Source organism: Peromyscus californicus, unplaced genomic scaffold (genome assembly GCF_007827085.1).
Source record: "Peromyscus californicus insignis strain IS unplaced genomic scaffold, ASM782708v3 Scaffold_4__1_contigs__length_199733344, whole genome shotgun sequence".
NCBI lineage: Eukaryota > Metazoa > Chordata > Mammalia > Rodentia > Cricetidae > Peromyscus > Peromyscus californicus.
In genome coordinates, this window is record NW_026294562.1 from 173927953 (window position 1) to 173946488 (window position 18536).

At 53.5% G+C, this 18536-nt stretch overlaps 1 protein-coding gene across 1 annotated transcript in view; it reads right to left on the reverse strand.

The window, feature by feature from the left end:
- The window catches only part of Ltbp4 (latent transforming growth factor beta binding protein 4), a 34350-nt gene that overhangs the window by 11487 nt on the left and 4327 nt on the right, over nt 1-18536 (reverse strand). Inside the window, 21 exon segments of the mRNA XM_052762725.1 lie at nt 3651-3776; nt 3865-3996; nt 6384-6515; nt 6640-6762; nt 7123-7248; nt 7414-7447; nt 7449-7543; nt 8385-8504; nt 8590-8715; nt 9635-9877; nt 10358-10483; nt 11186-11311; nt 11405-11536; nt 11965-12207; nt 12329-12478; nt 12916-13080; nt 13571-13693; nt 13774-13848; nt 14213-14315; nt 14399-14646; nt 14962-15153. Of these exon segments, the coding sequence (XP_052618685.1) occupies nt 3651-3776; nt 3865-3996; nt 6384-6515; nt 6640-6762; nt 7123-7248; nt 7414-7447; nt 7449-7543; nt 8385-8504; nt 8590-8715; nt 9635-9877; nt 10358-10483; nt 11186-11311; nt 11405-11536; nt 11965-12207; nt 12329-12478; nt 12916-13080; nt 13571-13693; nt 13774-13848; nt 14213-14315; nt 14399-14646; nt 14962-15153 (2940 nt within the window).

The window sequence follows — 18536 nt, forward strand, 5'->3', positions numbered from 1 at the left end:
GTGGATCTCTGTGAGTCCGAGGCCAGCCTGGTCTATAGAGTTTCAGGGCAACACAGAGAAACACTGTCTTTAAAACAAACAAACAAACAAAACAACAAACAAAAACAAAACAAAAAAACGCAAAAACCAAAACCAAAAACAACAACAAAAACAATTTTACACTTTAACCCAGGATAGTTTGGAACTCCCTGTATAGGCCAGGCTGCCCCTAGCCTTGTGGTAATCCTCCTTGTCTCTTAGGAGCCTGGCATGCACCACTACACCTGGTTCACAGTACAAATTTTAAAAAAATGTGTGTGTGTGTGTTTGTGTGTGTTTGCACATGTCTGCATGTGTGTCATGTGCATGGTTCCAGTGGAGACCAGGAGAAGGTGTTGGATACCTGGGAACTGGATTCTAGATGATTGTGAGAATCCTGAGAATTGAACCCCAGTCTTCTGAAAGACCAGAAAGTACTCTTAACTGCTGAACCAACTTTCCATCCGCCGGAGTGGACATTTTTTTTTTAACAGCCTATTGTCTACTTTCCCTCTGGTTAGAAGCCCTAACTTTCCCTTGGGAATTCTCTCAGCTTCCAAGTCCATCCCATGCATCCCAAGTACAGCCAGGTCTCCACTGGGGCAGAACCAATCAGGTTACTGCGATTCTCCGGGTCAGAGGCAGGCAGTGACCTCTTCATGCCAATCAAAGCCAATCTCAGACTTTCTGGGTCACCTCCTTAGCTCTGCAGCTGCCAGGCTGAGGCTGTCAGCCCAGACAGAGCCAGGGCCACCTGCCACTGCCTGCAAACCAACCCAGCAGACGGAGACAGGCAGCTTCCTGCAGTTCTTGGCTCCAGTCACATCTCACTCACAGACTTTGCCATTTCAATCCCTCCCTCTCCTCTCAGCTCTTTTTTATTTTATGTTTTGTGTGTCTGCCATGCACATACACACATGCAGTATGTATGTGCATCATCTGAGTGCCTGGTGCGCTCAGACATCAGAAAGGGGCAGCAGATCTTCTGGAACTGGAGTTACAGTCGTGAGTCACTACGTGGGTGCTGGGAACTGAACCTGATTCTTTGCAAGAGCAGCAAGTGGATAATCCCAGCACTCAGAAGGTAGAGGCAGGTGAAGCTCTGAGTTCAAGGCCACCCTGGTCTACAGAATGAGTTCCAGGACAGCCAGGGCTACACAGAGAAACCCTGTCTCAAAAATACGTTAATTAATTAAAAATAAAAAATATGTATTTGGCTGGGCATGGTGGCACAGGTCTTTAATCCCAGCACTCATGAGGCTGAGTATGAAGCTAGCCTGATCTACATAGTGAGTTTCAGGCCACACACGAGTTGGGGCAGGAGAGATGGTTCAGCATTTAAGAGCACTTGTTCTTGCAGAAGACCCAGGTTCATTCCCAGCACCCACTTAGCAGCTCACAACTGTTCATAACTCTATTTCCAGGGGATCTGACACCCCTTCCTCCAAGGGTACCAGGCACGCATGTGCTACACAGACATCCATTCAATCAAAATACACACACACACACACACACACAATATATATATATATATATTTGTTTGTTTGAGACAGTGTTTCTCTGTGTAAGAGCCTCGATGTCCTGGAATTCACTCTGTAGCCCAGGCTGGCCTTGAACTCAGAGAGATCCGCCTGCCTCTGCCTCTCAAGTGCTGGGATTAAAGGTGTGTGCCACCACCACCTGGCTATATATTGCTTTTTAATCAAGCATATATGTGTGTATCTATATGTAGGTATATATATATGTGAGTGCAGGTGCCCTCAGAGGCCAGAGGTGGTAGATCTCCTGGAGCTGGAGTTACAAGTGGCGGTGAGTCTCCTGACATGGGTGCTGCGAATCAAGTGTAGGTCCTCTAAGACAGCAATCCACCCTCTTAACTGCTGGGCCATTTCTCCATCCCTTCCCATGCCTTCTTAAATCTCTTTTAAGAAGTAAAGGCAGTTGGTGAAGTAGCGCAGTGGTTAGTGCTTAACTAGCATATGGAGGGCCCCAGGTTCCACCCCTACCACTGCAAGAAAAGAGAGATAAAGAAAACAAGTAAAGCCACTGAGAATTGTTAGTTCAAGGCCAGTCTGGGCTGCATAGTAAGGCCCTGTCTCATCCCTCATCCCCCCCAGCCAAAAAGAAAAAATAAGAAAGTCTGTGTTTGTATTTGTGAAAACATAAAGAATACACAACTCAATCGCATGCACTACACTGTGTATATATTGGATCCCTAGGGCCCGTGAGATGGCTCAGAAGGTAAATGCTCTCACTTGCTGCCAAGCCTATGACCCAAGTTTATCCCCAGGGCCCCACACGGTGGAAGGAAATAACAAACTCTTACAGGTTGTCCCCTGCCCCCCACATGCATTGGGCCTCATAGGAAATGTCTGTAAAGGCATAATGAACTCCAATTAATGATGTGCAGAGTGAAGACTGGCTCATGACTGTAATTCCAACACCCAGGAGACAAAGGCAGAAGGATTGGCAAGCTGAAGGCCAACCTGTTCTATGTAGTGAGTTCAGGGCCAGTCAAGCCTAGAGTGATATTCTTTTTTCAAAAACAAGCTCTCAAAAAGCCCACCAATCTGTCCAAACACCTGTAGGTGGATATATGAAGGAGCCAGTATACTAAGAGGATGATGATGTCGGTGACAGTGACGGTGGTAGTAATGACAGAATCCATGCGGTGGACATGCCGGGAGCAGCCTACAATTTTCTCTATTTGCTGTGTGTAGAAATTTCCTGTCCGATCTGGTGGCTCAAAGCTGTAATCCTAGCTACTAGGGAGGTTGAGGCAGGAGTTTCACAAATTCAAGGCTTGCCTTAGCTGCAAGGTGATTTCAAGGCCAGCCTTGGCAATTCAGTGGTCCTATTTCTAAATAAAATGTAAAAATTGGGCTGGAGCCTGATGTGATAGCACACAATTGTTATCTCAGCCCTTCAGAAGAGGAGGCAGGAGGGTTCAAAATGGGAGGCCATTCTCGTCTATACAGTGAGTTCAAGGCATGAAACCTTTTCCCCTGAGAAAAACAAAAACAAACAGAATGCCAGAAGTATTTGGGATGTAATTTCATTGAGAGAGAAAAAAATTAACGTTCACACAAAACTTGAGGGTTTGGAGAGAGATGGCTCAGTGGCTGACAGCATGGGCTGCTCTTGCAGATGACCCAGGGTTCAATTCCCAGCACCCCCATGTGGCTCACAACCACCTATAACTCCAGTGCCAGGGCATCCCATGCCCTCTTCTTACCTTTGTGGGCACCAGTCACAAATGTGGTGCAATAAATACATGTAGGAAAAACATAAAATAAAATGAATAAATCTTTAAAAAAAACTTATATAAGCAAACAAACAAAAAACTAAGTAAGGCTTCTGTCACTTAAATCTTTTTGTTTGGAGACAGGGTCATGCCCTATTGCCCAGGCTAGCCTGGAACTTGCTATTTAGCTCAGGCTGGCCTCGAACTCACAGCAATCCTCTTGTTTCTACCTCCCAAATGTTAACATTACAGAAGTTAGCCCCCAAGTTTGGCACGCAGGATAGTTTTAACTGGTATGTCTCAGACCTTAGATTCCCGGAACTAATTCTGCAACTCTAGGGTTCATATTTCTCCCTCTCTGGTCTCACCCACCCCTGCAGTCCCTTACCCACGCAGTGACGTCCGTCCCGTGCGCCTTCATAGCCTTGGTCACAGACGCACTGGAAGGAGCCAGGTAGGTTCTGGCACACGGCGTGGGCACCACAAAAGGACCGGTTCCGGCACTCATCCACATCTGTAAGCACCAGCCGGCCATTTCAATAAGGCCATATCTACACCTTGAATCCCCCCCACATCCCAGCTACTACCCCACGGACACCCACCCTGGCACCCGCCCCCTGGGGTGGGCTGATAGCCAGGGTCGCAGGCTGGCGTGCAGCGGTAGGAGCCAGGGGTGTTCTCACAGCGCTGCGCTCCACAAATTGCAGAGCCGTATTCCTGGCACTCATCCACATCTGCAAGAGAGTGAAGGAGGGGCAGAGGAAGGGAGCCAAAGGCCTGAAAAGGAGCCGGGGGCAGTTGTTCCTAATGCCGCTTCCAGTCGCCGAGATTGCGAGGTCCCTGAGCCCGGCGTTCGATGAGTCTGGTAGCTCTTACTACCGTTTCTGAAACAGCTCGAACAGGGCCCCACCTCAGGGCCTTTGCTCCACGCTGCTCTCTCTGCCAGATATTGTCCCCACAGCTATGTGCATGGGCCCCTGCCCCTCACTTCAGTGACATATCAAAGTCAAGCCTCCCTTCCCCCACTGTCCCGTCACACCTGCCATTTTTCTTCTTCTGTCCCCTCCCCCTTTTCGTTGAGAATTTCACATGAGTACTGTATTTACATCATTTCCATCAATTCTTCTCACTGATCCAATCAATTCCCTGTCCTCCCCACTCCTGACTCCCTTTCAAATCCATGACCTTTACTTCCTTCCTTCCTTTTTTTTTTTTTTTTTTTTTTTTTTTTTTTTAATGGGACAGGGTCTCCCTAAGGATCCTTGACTGTCCAGGAACTCACTATGAGGACTGGGATGGCCTTGAACTTACAAAGATCTGCCTGCCTCTGCCTCCCAAGTGTTGGGACTAAGGCCATACACCATCATGCCTGGCTTGTCTTTATTCAGTTTAAAATTTTGTTTTGTTTTAGAGACAAGGTCTTGTGTAAAGCAAGTTGGCCTTGAATTCCATGTAGCCAAGGAAGATAGTAAACTCCTCAGGCCTCCACCTTCCAGTTACTGGGACTGTAGGGTCGGATGCAGTCATACCTATTTATTCTCCCTTTTAAAGCTAGCATTGTTTTTTATTTAGGGTCTCGTGTAGCTTAGGCTGGCCTCAAACTTGCTACGTAGCCAAGGATAACCCCAAACTTCTGATCCTCCAACCTCCACCTTCCAAATGCTGGGATCACAGTACTGGGTTTATGCATTTATCCAGTGTCTGTCTGTCTTGCATTTGAGGCAAGCATCCTATCAGCTGAGGAGCATTCTCAGTCTCATAGTCTCTTTCTGGGATTTTTTTTTTTTCAAGACAGGGTTTCTCTGTGCAGCGCTGGCTGTCTTGGAACTCTCTTTATAGATGAGGTTGGTCTCGAACTCCCAAGGATCTGCCTGTCTCTGCCTCCCGAGTACTGGGGTTAAACGCATGCGCCACCATGCCCGGTTCATAGCCTCTTTTATTCTTTCTTCTTTTTTAATTTATTTTTATTTCATATGACTGGTGTTTTGCCTGTGTGTATGTCTGTGTGAAGGTGTCAGATCCTCTAGAACTGGAGTTACAGACAGTTGTGAGCTGCTACGTAGGTGCTGGGAATTGAACCAGGGTCCTCTGGAAGAGAAGCCAGTGCTCTTAACTGCTGAGCCACATAACTTAACTCCAGCCCCCATAGCCTCTTTCTTAAACCTGACTTTAAGCTGGGCATGGTAGCACATGCTTGTAATTCCAGCACTTGGGAGACAGAGCCAGGTGTTCTGGTGCACGGCTAAAACTCAAGTCCTAGGAAGGCTGAGGCAGGAGGATTGCTGCAAGTTGCAGGCAAAGCATATCCTACAATAGTGACTTTCAAGCTAGCCAGAGTTGCACACACCCACACCCATACACATGGGAGGTGGGGGGTGGAGGGTGCAGGCTGTCTCAAACCAAAAAACAAGTTGAAGGTCAGCATGGACCACACAGCAAGACACTGTCTGAACAAAACAACCTTGTCACTGTGTCTGTAAAATTATCGGTGTGCAGACAGTGACCATCCTGCAATGCAAACCCCACACCAACGAAGATTTCTGCCTGTCAAGGCAGCAACAGCGCCTGTCATACAGAAAGGGCCTCAGAGTTGTCTGTGGGATGGTTCCTGACTTTATTTACATAGTTACCCCCCCACATTAGCTCAGAGAGCAGGGGTTTTGTTTAGCTTGTCTCCTGCTGTGACCCCAATGTCTGGCGTCCAGCAAGTACTTACTGAAATCTTTGGAATTAATAATTGAGATCTTAGGAAATTCGATTTGTGTGAGTCAGAGGATTAGCCACTGGGGAGGGAAATGCAGCCCTTAATAGTTTTGTTTCATGGGTCACGGAAAATACTGATCCACACAGCACCCCTTCCCTCAAAAGTATATTCGAGCAGCTCAGTAAGGGGAGGGGGGTCTCACTTGTCCTGATTCCTGATAAGAGAGCCCCCACCCCATAATTAAACACATGCACAGGGCAGTGGCTAATTTCTACCAGAGAACAGCGAGGGAACAAAGGAAGTGTTGTGTGTTAGCCTCGGACCTCTCCTGGGTTTTTGAGACAGGCTAGCTCTCCTCTAGTTCCCAGGGGAACAGACTCCAATAACCTGTCACAGATTTGGGGGGATCTGTCTTACCATCACAGGTGCCCTCAGGGCCAGGGTGGTAACCAGGATCGCAGTCCCGCACACAGCGGTAGGAGCCCGGGGAATTTTCACAGCGCTGAGACCCGCACAGGGCAGGTCCCCGTTCACGACATTCGTCAATGTCTGAGAACAGAAGCCGGGGAGAGAGTCAAGAGGGAGAAGCAGAGGTGAAGGTAAAGGGGGAAGGGGTGGGGAAAAGAGGCGGGAAGTCGGGAGAAGCAGGAGGCAGCGGAGAGGGGCCTCTCACCAAGGCAGGAGGCGAGATCTGGGCCAGCCCGGTGTCCAGGAGGACAGACGCACTCGAAGGAGCCGTCAGTGTTGGTGCAGATGCCGCTCTGACAAAGGTCCTCTTCGCTGCACTCGTCCACGTCTGCAGGATGGGGCATCCGAAACCCAGGGCCACACCCCTCCAATTCCCCCATCCCGAGCCTCCAAGCTCCAAAGCCTTAGCCGAAGGCCTCACCCAATCTGCTTTTCTTGCAAGCCCCGCCTCCGGTCTGAAGACCTTTCTAATCACTACCCAGCTGTCAGATTTCAACCTTTCCTGACGCGACCTACTTCTCCATGATTGCCACCTCCAGGCCTCTGGAAGGTCCACCCCAGTGAGCCATGTAGATTCCCCCAAACTGGCCAAAAATTCAGAGTCCCCTTTCCGCCCTCTTCCTCTTGTCCCTCATTTTCGTGCTGTAAGCCAACCCTTTCCGTGCTCAGATACAGCCTAGGGACTGACCCAGACAAGAAGCTCCGCGAGGTCCAGGCCGGTAGCCAGGGGCACAGGTACAGGCAAAGGAGCCGTCGGTGTTGAGGCACTCTCCGTGGGGGAAGCAGTAGTCGCCTTCCAGACACTCATTTATGTCTAGGGCACACAAGTGTCGGTGTTGGACTGACCGTAATGTAACCCTACCACCCAAGTGGAAACTTTGAAGACTGAATTATTTTGAAAACCCCTTTCTTAATCGGTTTTACATCTCTAATGGGCTTCGCCCAAGAACCCAGGCTTTACTCAGGAGAGCTAGCTCACCTGCACAAGGCCCAGGTCGACCAGATGGTGCCCTGGTAACCTGGAGCGCAGCTGCAGTGGAAGGAACCCTCAGTGTTGGTGCACTGGCCGTGGAGACCACAAGGGGTGCCCGAACTGCATTCGTCCACATCTGTGGGGGCGGTTGGGGGGCTCAGAAGGGGTACACTAGAGCAAAGGGGTTGCTGGAAGTCATGGGGAAGGGTCTTGAATGGAGGATGGAGGAGTGCCTCAGGATTAGACATTCTTGGATCTGGGTATCTGAGACTCCCTCCACGGGATCCCGGGGTCAGGGAAAGGGACTCTAGATTAGCACTGGGGGTCAGAATTTAACTAAGGGAAGGAATGAATTGAGGCATTATGAACTAGGATTATTGGATAAGATTCTGCTAAATAAATGGGTCAAAGTAAGCTGGAGTCAGAGGTTACAGCCAGGGTCCAGAATCCTGCCTGATGTCAGGGGTAAGTGCCAGGGTCAAGGATCATGTACCCAAATAAGTTCCAGGGAAGCAATTCTGAGAAGGGGGTGTGGATGGTGAATGAACCAGAATAAAATGGTCAGGATTGTAGGGGTTTGTTTTGTTTTGTTTTGTTTTCCATTAGGATCAAATGGCACAGTCAAATTTAGGGTCATGGGCCACATTTAGGGCCAGGAAACAGTGAGGGTTCAGAAATGTATTATTGCTGAGAGTCAAGGTCAGGGGTTGTCAGCAAGGGTCGTGGTTAGCACCAAAATGACCCCGCCGAGTCACATCTTCCTAGGTTACAGTCACAGGTCAAGAGTGTGGTCAAGTCAGGCACTGCAGGTGAAGGGCACATGGAGTCAGAGTCAAACTTGGTTGTCATGATCCATGTAAGGGGACTGAGGTCCAGGTCCCAAGTTATGGGTCAAGCCACGGTCACAGACCAGGTCAAGGGTCAAAAATCTGAGGTTCAGGCCTAAAATACAGGTCTCAGGTCCCAGTTGATCTCACCAGTACATCTGCCACGGTGCAGGTGGTGGCCAACAGGGCAAGCCCGGCATTGGAAGGAGCCCGGTGAGTTCACACACTCCTGCCCAGGACACGCCAGGTGGTTCTCACACTCGTCCACATCTGAGAAGCGGGAGAGAGAGGTCCTGAGGAAGTGGCCCCATGCCTCCTCACCCTTCCACACCCCTCCCTCCCTCCCCGGCCTCACCCTCGCACTCAGAGCCCGCAGCATTGGCTTGGAAGCCTGTAGGGCAGACACACTGGAAGCTTCCTTCTGTGTTCTCACAACGGCCATAGGCGCAGGGCGAGGGGCTCCGGGCACACTCATCCACATCTGGGCAGGAGAGGCCAGTCAGGCTGAGGAAGAGGCCTGGGCTCCTCCCTACTGCCATCAACACCTACCCCAACACTCTGATTTGTGTTTACCTGGGACAAGATCTCACACTGCAGCCCAGACTGGCCTTAACCTCACACTAGTCCTCCTGCCTCAGCCTCCTGAGCAGTGGGGTTGCAGACAGGAAGCACCAGCATTCTGCTCTTGAACCAGCCTTTCACAGGGTGAAGAGCCTGTCGAGCCTGTCTCCTCCTTCCAGGAGGACAGAGTCAAAGCCTGTCCACCCACTTAATAGTCTTTCTAGCCGCTAGGAAGACTAAGGCATTGACTTGTCCATGTCCCTGCCACAGCTGTCTCGGCTTTAAAGTTCCCACAATACAAAAATATCATTCAAACTAGGGTGGCAAGATGGCTCAGCACAAAAGACACTTGCATCAAGTCTGTCAGCAGAGTTCGATCCCTGGGGCCCACATGGTGGAGGGAGGTAACTGACTCCAGTAAGTTGTCCCCTGATCTCCACACTCCCACAGCGTCACAGGCCCACCCACCCTCTCACACCCTCCCCCTGCATAAAACAAACAAACAAACAAATAAAGAAATGTGGTTTTTAGACATTTAAACGGGAAGAGGGTCAGGCATTAATTATAGGTGGACAACCTTAATATCAGCACTCAGGAGGCAGAGGGGGGGGGGTCATGAGTTCAAGGCCACTACATGAGGAAGAGCAGGAGCTCTCTCAGCGGGAAGAAGGGAAAGAAGATAGAATTCAGCCAGATCTGCGAAGCTTTCTCAGTGCTACCCTCACCTGACCTCTATCTCAGAGCCCATCCTAAGGCCTCTCTACTCCCAAGTAATGTCTCTCTCCACCCCCACAGCAAGCCATGCCGGGGTGCTGCAGGCCTGGGCTCAGCATCCTTACCTTGGCAGGGGGCCCCTGGTCCTCGGGAGCGGAAGCCAGCTGGGCAGGCACAGTGGAATGAGCCCGCAGTGTTGTCGCAGCGGCCTGGCCCACAGGGTGGAGGCTGCTGGGCACACTCGTCCACATCTTCTTCACACGTCGAGCCCCGGAAGCCAGCCGGGCAAACACAGCGGAAAGAGCCGGGCAGGTTTTCGCAGGCCCCGCGGCCGCAGAGGCCTGGGCTCTGGGTGCATTCGTCCACATCTGCATGGAGCAAGCAAACCCCGGGGTCTCCAGCGTGATTCATGTCCCCCCGACCCCCCCCCCCCCCACACACACCATGCTACACTCTGTCTGAGCTCTCTCATCTTGTCTTTCCACTCTCCCCTATTCCTCCTTCCTGTCTTCATCCTCCACCAATCCTAACAGAGTTGTGTGGTGGGTTCCTGGAACTCTGACTCGCTGGTCCCCATTAATTGAGCTACATTTGTCTTCCATAACTCAGCCACCTTTCCCAATTACATCTCTATCCCTTCTCCACCCTCCATAATCCAGCCCTTCTGTTTTCCATCACTTGGCCTTTCTCTCCGATCCAGGTCACTACATTTGGTTCTCCAACCCTGGTCTGCGTCCCCCGTCAGGAAGCCACTCTTTGCCCCCTTGCTCAATTTCTCCAACCTCATCGCTACATATGCACCCCTCACCTTACACCCTCTTTCTTTCTGTCCCCTCCCAGACCCTCACCCTGGCAGCTGGCTCCGTGCGGTGCTGCCTGGTATCCGGCGGGACACACACATAGGAAACTGCCTGGCTTGTTCTCGCAGCGCCCGCGGTCACACGGCGGCGGCACGCGCTGGCACTCGTCCACATCTGTGGGCAGAACCCAGAGACTAGTATGGGGCAGCCACACACAGTCCCTGAGTCCTGAGAGATGTGAGGCCGAGGGAGGAGCAGCAGGGGGCAGGACCGACAAGGGAGGGGCGGAGCTAAGAAGGTAGGCGGAGCCAGAGTGGGTAGGCTTTAAAGCGAAGGCGGAGATCGATCCTCGAGGTTAGTACGAGGCCTGGTCAGGACCACTGGTGAAAGCAAGATAGTGGGAGGACGGGAGAGGACGGGACCTGGGAAAGGACAAGAGCGGGAAAGAAATCTTTGTGGCCCAAAGGAAGAAAAGGAAGGCAGGGACAGGGGCAGAGAACGAACGGGCAGTTTGGGGTGAGAGCTGGGGGTGGAATCGGGATCCGTAGTCAGATTAACTGCAGAAATTGTAGAACTCAGACGGGGCCTGGAGGTGGGAGCTAGTCCAGGATACGGAGGGCGGAGCTAGTGAGAACAGAGCTTGGACAAGATTTGGACAAAAGCTGGGCCACAGGCAAAGGAAGGGCCAGGTTAGATGCGGAGCAGGGATGGGGCCGAGCTGATCTTGGACCGGTGGCCAGGCCAGGACAGGGTGCTGTAATAGAGCTGGACCGGCGTGGGGAGGCGAAGGAGCAGCCGTGAGCTGTTCTGCAGTGAGAGCAGAGCCAAGACCCAAGAAGGGGTGGAGCCTGGGGCCCAGCCGGGCGCGATTCTCACCCAGGCACTCTGTAGCCCGCGGGCTCGCACGGAAGCCAGTGCCGCAAACGCAGCGAAAGCTGCCTGGTGTGTTCTCGCAGCGCCCAGGAGCACAGGGCATAGGCACGCGGCGACATTCATCTACGTCTGAGGGCACGAAGCAGGCTGGTTACGTGGTGGCCAGGCAGAGGACTCTCCACCCCAGGCCCGGCTTCACTGAACCCCCTCTGCCTAGCTTACCTACGCAGCGAGTGCCCTGGGGGCTGAGCCGGAAACCTGGGTCACACGCACAGGTGTAGCCACTGGGCCGGGGAACGCAGCGTCCAGGACCACAGACCTGGGGATTGCGCTGGCACACCCTGGAGGAAGGACCTGCGGGAGCCAGTCAGCCAGGTTCCCATAACTGAACTTCTTGTCCTTTCCATGCCAGAACAGTGCCCTTAGTTCCTTTAAAGTACCTGATGAGTGTCCCCTCAAGTGTAATCTTGGAGGATCATATTGTCATTTACTCTGCGAGAGTCTCATCAGATCTGCCTGAACCCACCCACAATGACATTCACATATCCCGTACTTCAGAGGCATTTTCTTGAAACCTCTTATGATGCCCATTTTATGGGATAAGAAATGGCCTCAGAATTTAACTGGCTCTGGTACCTGAGGGAGCCATTACCCAAACCTTCAAATTCTTCCCTCTCCTCATCCTTCCTCACATCTTTCGTCTTTCCCAACACCTTCACCATGAAGCCTTGCCACACAGAAGTCACAGTATTTTGGCTACCACCCTCAGATTCCTACAGCACCTGATTCAGGACTCTCTGGACCAGTCCAAGCAGGGGTGCTGGGCAGGGGAAATTCAGGACCAGGTCGGGGTTCAGGCCGAGGCTGGGGTTCAGGCCGAGGCTGGGGTTCAGGCCGTGGCCGAGATTCAGGCCGTGGCTGGGGTTCAGGCCGAGGCCGAGATTCAGGCCGTGGCTGGGGTTCAGGCCGTGGCTGGGGTTCAGGCCGTGGCCTGGGTTCAGGCCGAGGCCGAGTGGGCAGAAAGCCTGGTAAAGAAAGTATGAAGATCTAAATTTAGGTGTTCTTGCTTGTTCCTCTGCTCTGTGTCCTATGCACCTCCTGCAGCACCTGAAAAATGACATCCCTTCCATCTAGGATTCAGCTCACCTGCGGGTGGCCGAGCAGTGGCTGGTGGGGCACGTGGTTGAGTGAAGTCCACTCGAAGTGGATCCTGGCTCAGGGGTCTGGTGTTGTAGCGGAGGTCAGAGGCTGAATAGTGGTAACCAGGGCCAGCTGGGCAGATCTCCCGAAAACCCTCTGAGAACAAGACAAGGGAAGGTCGGGAGAGGAGACAGATGAGATCTTGTGAGTCGTGAACAGGCCTTGGCTGGGAACAAAGCTTGACCTGAGACAGTGTCAAGAGTCTGGCTTACATGCTGGATGGAGTAGTGTACGGCTAAAAAACAAAATGTTCTGGAAGCCAATGGTAGAGCCATGAGCGTTTTCCTCATTTGGGATGGTGGTGGAGAGTTCTGGTCAGCCTAACTTTAAGGTCGTGCGACCCAGGAGTGGGTGTGACTAAGGAGAGAGGTGAAGCCCAGGGCTGAGTCCAGGACTATGAAGTGGTCAGCGGTTGCCAGTGTGACCAAGGCACCACCAGGTTTGCAGGCACTGAACCTTAGAGACTGAGGCAGGGTCTATACAGAGTCTGTGTGTGTCTGTTAGGAAGGGATGGGTCGAAAAGACTAGCTCACCTGAACCATAGGGTGGGCAGAGCTGGCAGCCGCGGCCCCAAGCCTTGCCCACACGGCTACAGCAGCAGATTTGTTTGGTGATATTTCGGAGAATGGGCAGCGAGCATCCGCCATCGTGGAGCACTCGGTAGCAGGGCCCCTTTGCCTCCGAGATCACGTGTTGGGCTGGGGGATGGGAGGAAATTCTTCAGGGCGGGTGAGGAGTTCAGCGGTTCTGGGAGGGGGAATAGGGAAATGGTCCCAGGGAAGATTTAGTGGGTGGGTGCAAGGACATCCAGGGAAGCCTGGGGGAGGGATCTGAAAGACAGCTGAGTGCCCAGAGCTTGAAGTAGGGCATAAACGAGAAGCTAAAATCAGAATCTGAAAGCTGTCTGGAGGCCAAGGGGTTGAGAGAATTTGGAGATATTAAAGGAACTCAAGATTTAGGGAGTCTGAGGGGCTTGGATGTAAAAGGTTTGAGGGCTGGAGGGGGGAGGTGTTCTGAAATCATCTCAGAGATCTGTCTGAAGGTCCAGGATAAATCTGAGGGGGACCTGAAAGTCTAGAAGGGTTTGGGTATCTGATGGGATTAAGGGTCCATGAATACTCTGGGATACGATCTAGGGTCAGCCACGGTTTGGGATCCAGCTGCAGAACGCCCCTCCTGGTGGCTCACAGATACAGCTGCTTCGGGAAGAGTCCAGCAGGAAACCGTCCGGACACACACACGTGTACCCGCCACGAGTGTTGGCACACTCCCCGTGTTGGCAACGCCCACCTGTGGCACACTCATCCACATCTGCAAGAATTGAGCAAGTTTTTGGCAAGTAAGGGACTACATCCCCAGCAGCCCCGCCCCCCTCCCCTGCCGTGCCTTACCTACGCAGGACCCATTAACCCTCTCGAAGCCGGTTGGACATGGTCCATTTGGGCCATTCACTGGGTTGGAGTTCCCTGTGGAGAAAGGAGGGGTCGGGGCAGGGAGAGGTTGGCAGGAGACAACCAAGCAGTTTTGAAGAAAGATTAAGTGGGAAGGGCTAAAAGGAGTGAGGTGTGGTTTTAGTACCAAATCAGCCTCCCTTTGGCAGCTTAGTAACTTCGGAGGATCTAGAAATGCATGGATGAGACCAAGGCACAGAAGCCGATTGAAAAGTGTGACCAAAATCAGAAAAATGGGGTAAATGGACTCAACGGTATTGAAAAAAATCTAGACTAGACACGACCCCCATAACAAGGTAGGTATAGCTAGGATTTGTGACTGAGGTTTATCTGTGCCCGGAGGAGAAGAGGCGAGGTTTGGGGACGACCTGGGGCTTACCCAGGTGTTCCGAGCACGGCTGACAATCATGAACACCCCAGGCCAAGCCCTCCCCTCGGCAGCATACTTCCTGAGTCCGGAGCCCGGGCAGCGGCGACGCACACTGTTGGAGAAGTGATGCGTGAGCGCGCCCCCGCGCGGTGGTATGCTTTAGGGGGGTCCCCCAGCCCGCGGGCCTGGTCTCACTTCGCTTCCGCGCAATTCCCTGAAACAGTAACCGAAGCCAGAGGCGTCTGAGTAGCCGTCCTCGCGTGGCGCGCTCTGTGCCAGCACTGTGTAGGGCGCCGCCGCCTCGGCCCGTGCTGCCGCTTCAGCCCTGGCTAGGGCTTCAGGGTTCGCCTCTTCCCAGGGGCCCGACACACGTTCCACCTGGTGCACCACCACCGAGGCCTCCTGAGGGTGCTCCACGTGCACGCTCACCATCGATGCCACACCTGAGCAGAGGCAAGATGGACAAAGGGGTAAGTCTACACGAGTTCTGCCTTGCTGGGGCTAGATTGGTGAGGTGAGCTGAGGACGGGTACTTGATATTTGGGTGGGTTTCTTGTGGGGGAGGGTGCTGTAATGTAATCAGGCCTGCAATTTTCAGTGATCCTCCTGCCTCTCCACCCCGAGAGGTGCGATTACAGGTGGAAGCTACCAAACCGGGCTTGGGAGGGTAGCAGAGAAGGCAACAAACTTGGCCAGAGAATGGTCAAGTTCCTGAAGTGAAAGTGGGATCAGAGGCCCTTTGGCTAAATTCTCCTCACCATGTTCGTCATCGCGGTGATTGGCTAGTGGCATGGTGTACACGGAGCGCGTAAGGCCCGGCATGGCTGGGGCCGGGGGCCGGGCCCCCGAGGAATGCAATTGACAGAATTTGCCAGCGAAATCCGGGGGACAGAGGCAACGGTCAGGCTTCACACACACACCACCGTTGTGACAGATCAAGGGACATAGGTCTAAGGAGAAAGCAAGGACACAAAAAAATCAGTGATGTGCCTGACAGACAGCCCTGCGTCGGGAACCCAAGCTAACTCAGTCCCCAGCGCTGTAACTCGAGGTCCTCAAGTTACATTCATTCTACATCTCTCTACCTTAGGTGTCTTTTTTGTTTATTTGCTTTTATGTTTTGAGGTAGGGGCTAATGTAGCCCAGGCTAGCCTCAAAAACCCACTATATAGCCATGCTTGAACTCCTGATCCTCCGAACTTTTGGGATAACAGCAGGATGCCGCCACCACACCAGGCTTTTCTTTTAGCAGTTTTGTGGCCATTGGCCAAATCTGACTATACGACTACATCGGTTGGGTCAAGTTGCGAAGCTATTACATAGTGTCGCCTACTAAGTGGGCTCACTCCGCCCCCTCTCTCTGCATTCTCTTTCCCATTTTCTTGGCGGAGTTCGGGCGTTCTAGCCCCGCCCCGACAGTGCTACTCCCGCCCACTGGATTAACTCCGCCCACCTTAGCTCTCTTTGCCCAACCCAACACATCCACTTTCTGCCTCCTTAGCCGGAACCCAAGAAGTCCCAGCTTTTCCCTTTGGCCAGGCACTCCTTTCTAGTCCCGCCCACATGGCCTTCTACCTGAGATTGTAAACTCCGCCTGACCACGACACCTGGTAGCTTTAGTCCCGCCCACTCACTTTCCTACCTCTGATTTGCCCTGACTCACGCCCCTCCTACTCCAGGGCCAGCTAGGAGACTTAGTCCTGCAGTTTCTGCCTTCCCTCCCTGCCTTCGGTAGCACCGGGCGGGGCAACTAGCGGGGACGCGCCTCTACTCCCCTCTGCGCGCCCTCTCTGGGCCCCAGGCCACCTCTGGGGCGGGGCACTGCCAGCTGTGCGGCGGGTAAACAAAGAAAGGGGTGCAGCGGGGGCAGGGCGTCGTCTCCACATTCCGGACCCTTGGGGAGCCCCGGACTGCTGAGCCAAAGGAGGCCGGACGTGTCTTTCGAGGGCACCCGCCTCCCTTCCTCCCCTGGGGCTGCCGAAAACAGCTGGAGACAGCTGCGCTCAGGGGAAGGAGGGAGCAGACAGTCCGGGCTGTCCGGGGAGGTGTGTGTGTGGGATTTTCTGAGCCCCAATTGTACAAAAGAAAGCACGGGATGGGGGTGGGGGCGGGAAACCTCAATTTAGACCAGTCAGGGCACAGGCGTCCTCGGAAGCTATGAGCGTGGAGGCAGTACTCTGGGGTTAAAAAACGACCCAAGTTTTCTAGGAGGCAGGGAGAGGCTAGCTCAGAGTAAATCTAGGCTCTCAACTAAGAGTCTTTCAAGTCCTTTCGGAGAGTTGCCTAGAAAACAGGACTTTCTGGAGGCGGGGGTGTGGCCCATGTGAGGGTGCTGAGGATAAGGAGAAAGGGAGACTGGAAGTTTCCAACATATTAAGAGTCTCAAGTTGCTGGAACCTTAGGATTCTGTGGAAAGTCCTACCCCTTCCTAGCTAAGGGGCTGGTTGCCCAGAGTTTTGATTAGTGGCTGTCTGTGATAACAGACAGATAACAGTCTCTGGAGTATTCTTGGGAGGATCCATTGAGACCAATTCTGGGATTCTCTGAGGATGGGAGTCCCAAGTTCCTAGGGAGAGGATAGGACAGAACTTGAAGAGAGGAATCTACATTAGAAATAGAAGAAAATAAGAGACTATGTGGGGAGAGACTTGAGGGGAGGGCTGGAGGGGGAGAGTTATCTCCACTTAAGGCTTGGGCTTGAGGGTTTCTGGGGAAGTGGGAAGCCGTTGGGTGACAATACTAGAGTTCTCCAGGGAGGGGCGGCAGCTTGGAGGAGTACCTCCAAAGACGGCCACGGCAGTTCTCGGAGGCAGCCCTGGAGTGTTTGACCCGGGGTGAAGAGGGACCTCAGGATCGGGTGATCAGAAACCCGGATCTCCCGTTAGGAGCGTTAACCCTGGACTCCAGGTACCTTAACGAGGCTCTTTAAATGACAGTTCAAGAAGGGCTCAACTGAGAAGCAAGATTGCAAAAATGGCAGTGTCTCTGATAGGTAGAAGCCACCAAGGTTAGGGGCATTTCTTAGTGTCTTAAGTCATTCCACTGCCTACTCTTGGCTTTGAATGCAGACACCCCAGCTCAGGGTGCCCATACCAGGGGCTTACTACTACATGGGCAAAGTTAACCTTCATGTCCTACACTGTTGGAAGAACAGGGAGCTAAGGACATCAGGGTCTTGACGAGGTCAGCCCGCCTTCACATGTCCCTCCTTGTGCCTCCAGGGGCTTGGCACCCGCCTGGGCACGGCGCCTGGCACGGGCGAGTTGGGGCTGGGCCGGGAGGAGTGAAGGAAGGAGGGAGGAAGGGGCGGAGAGAGGGAGTGGTAGCAGGCGGGGGCTCAGGCGGGAGATGAGCTCACGCCGGCCGGGTTGGGCTGGCGGGGGGCCAGCCTGGGCGAGTTCTCGGCGCCAGGGGCCCCGCTCCCCATTCCAGAGGGCGTGAGGAGTGGGAGGCAAGTAAAACCCGACCCCCAGAGAACCGTTCCACCCCCACACTCTGGGATAGCAGGTGGCGCGCCCTCCCGACCTCACCTGAACCCCAGAGTGCTCCCCTTGTCTAGAGGTGGCTGAAGCGCAAGCTCGTCCCTTCTCCCCCAGGGGGCGCCCTTTCCCCAGGCCTCCTATCTGGATATCTGTCGCACGTGGAACCGCAGTAACTCAGGTCTTGCCGGAAAGACACTCTGTCTTTTCTGGGCCCCCTGTCTCTTAGCTGTTCATCACAGACAATCCCATGCTGGACTATTCTCCCCCTCCCAAAGACAGACACAGAAACTTGAGACAAGCAGGGTCCCCCATGCGACCCTGAAACAGTCCCTGCTAACTTACTACGCATAATCTCTGAATTTGGACCCCTTCCCAAAAGTTCCCAGGTCTCTCAATTCTGAGATCCCCGCCTTGACTGAAAGGGATGAAAGCCATTCTCAGTCCGTTCATGGGGGACACCACGGGTCCTCGAAAACACTCATTGCTCCTGAAATCAGAGCCCCAGGGACCCACTCCCCAAACCAGGAATTCAGAGGCCCCATCCTCAAATACCCTCACGCACTCCCCAGCACGTCTGTGCAAGGAATCTGATCTCCTGATCCCAAGGGCATTGTCTCCGGGGGTCCTCCCTCTGGGCACTCCTCCCTCGGGAGCACCACCCGGCACTCACAGGCGCGGAAGCCGGGTCCCCCCGGGGCCGCCCCGCCGGGCGCGCCGCTGTCCACGCTGGTGGTGTTGCGGGGCGCGCAGGTCGGGGTACAGCGGGAGCCGGCGGGCCCATGGATGCACCGCAGGCCGCACACGGCGGGGGTGAAGCGCACGCGGAGACGCTCTCGGGGTCGGCCCAGCGC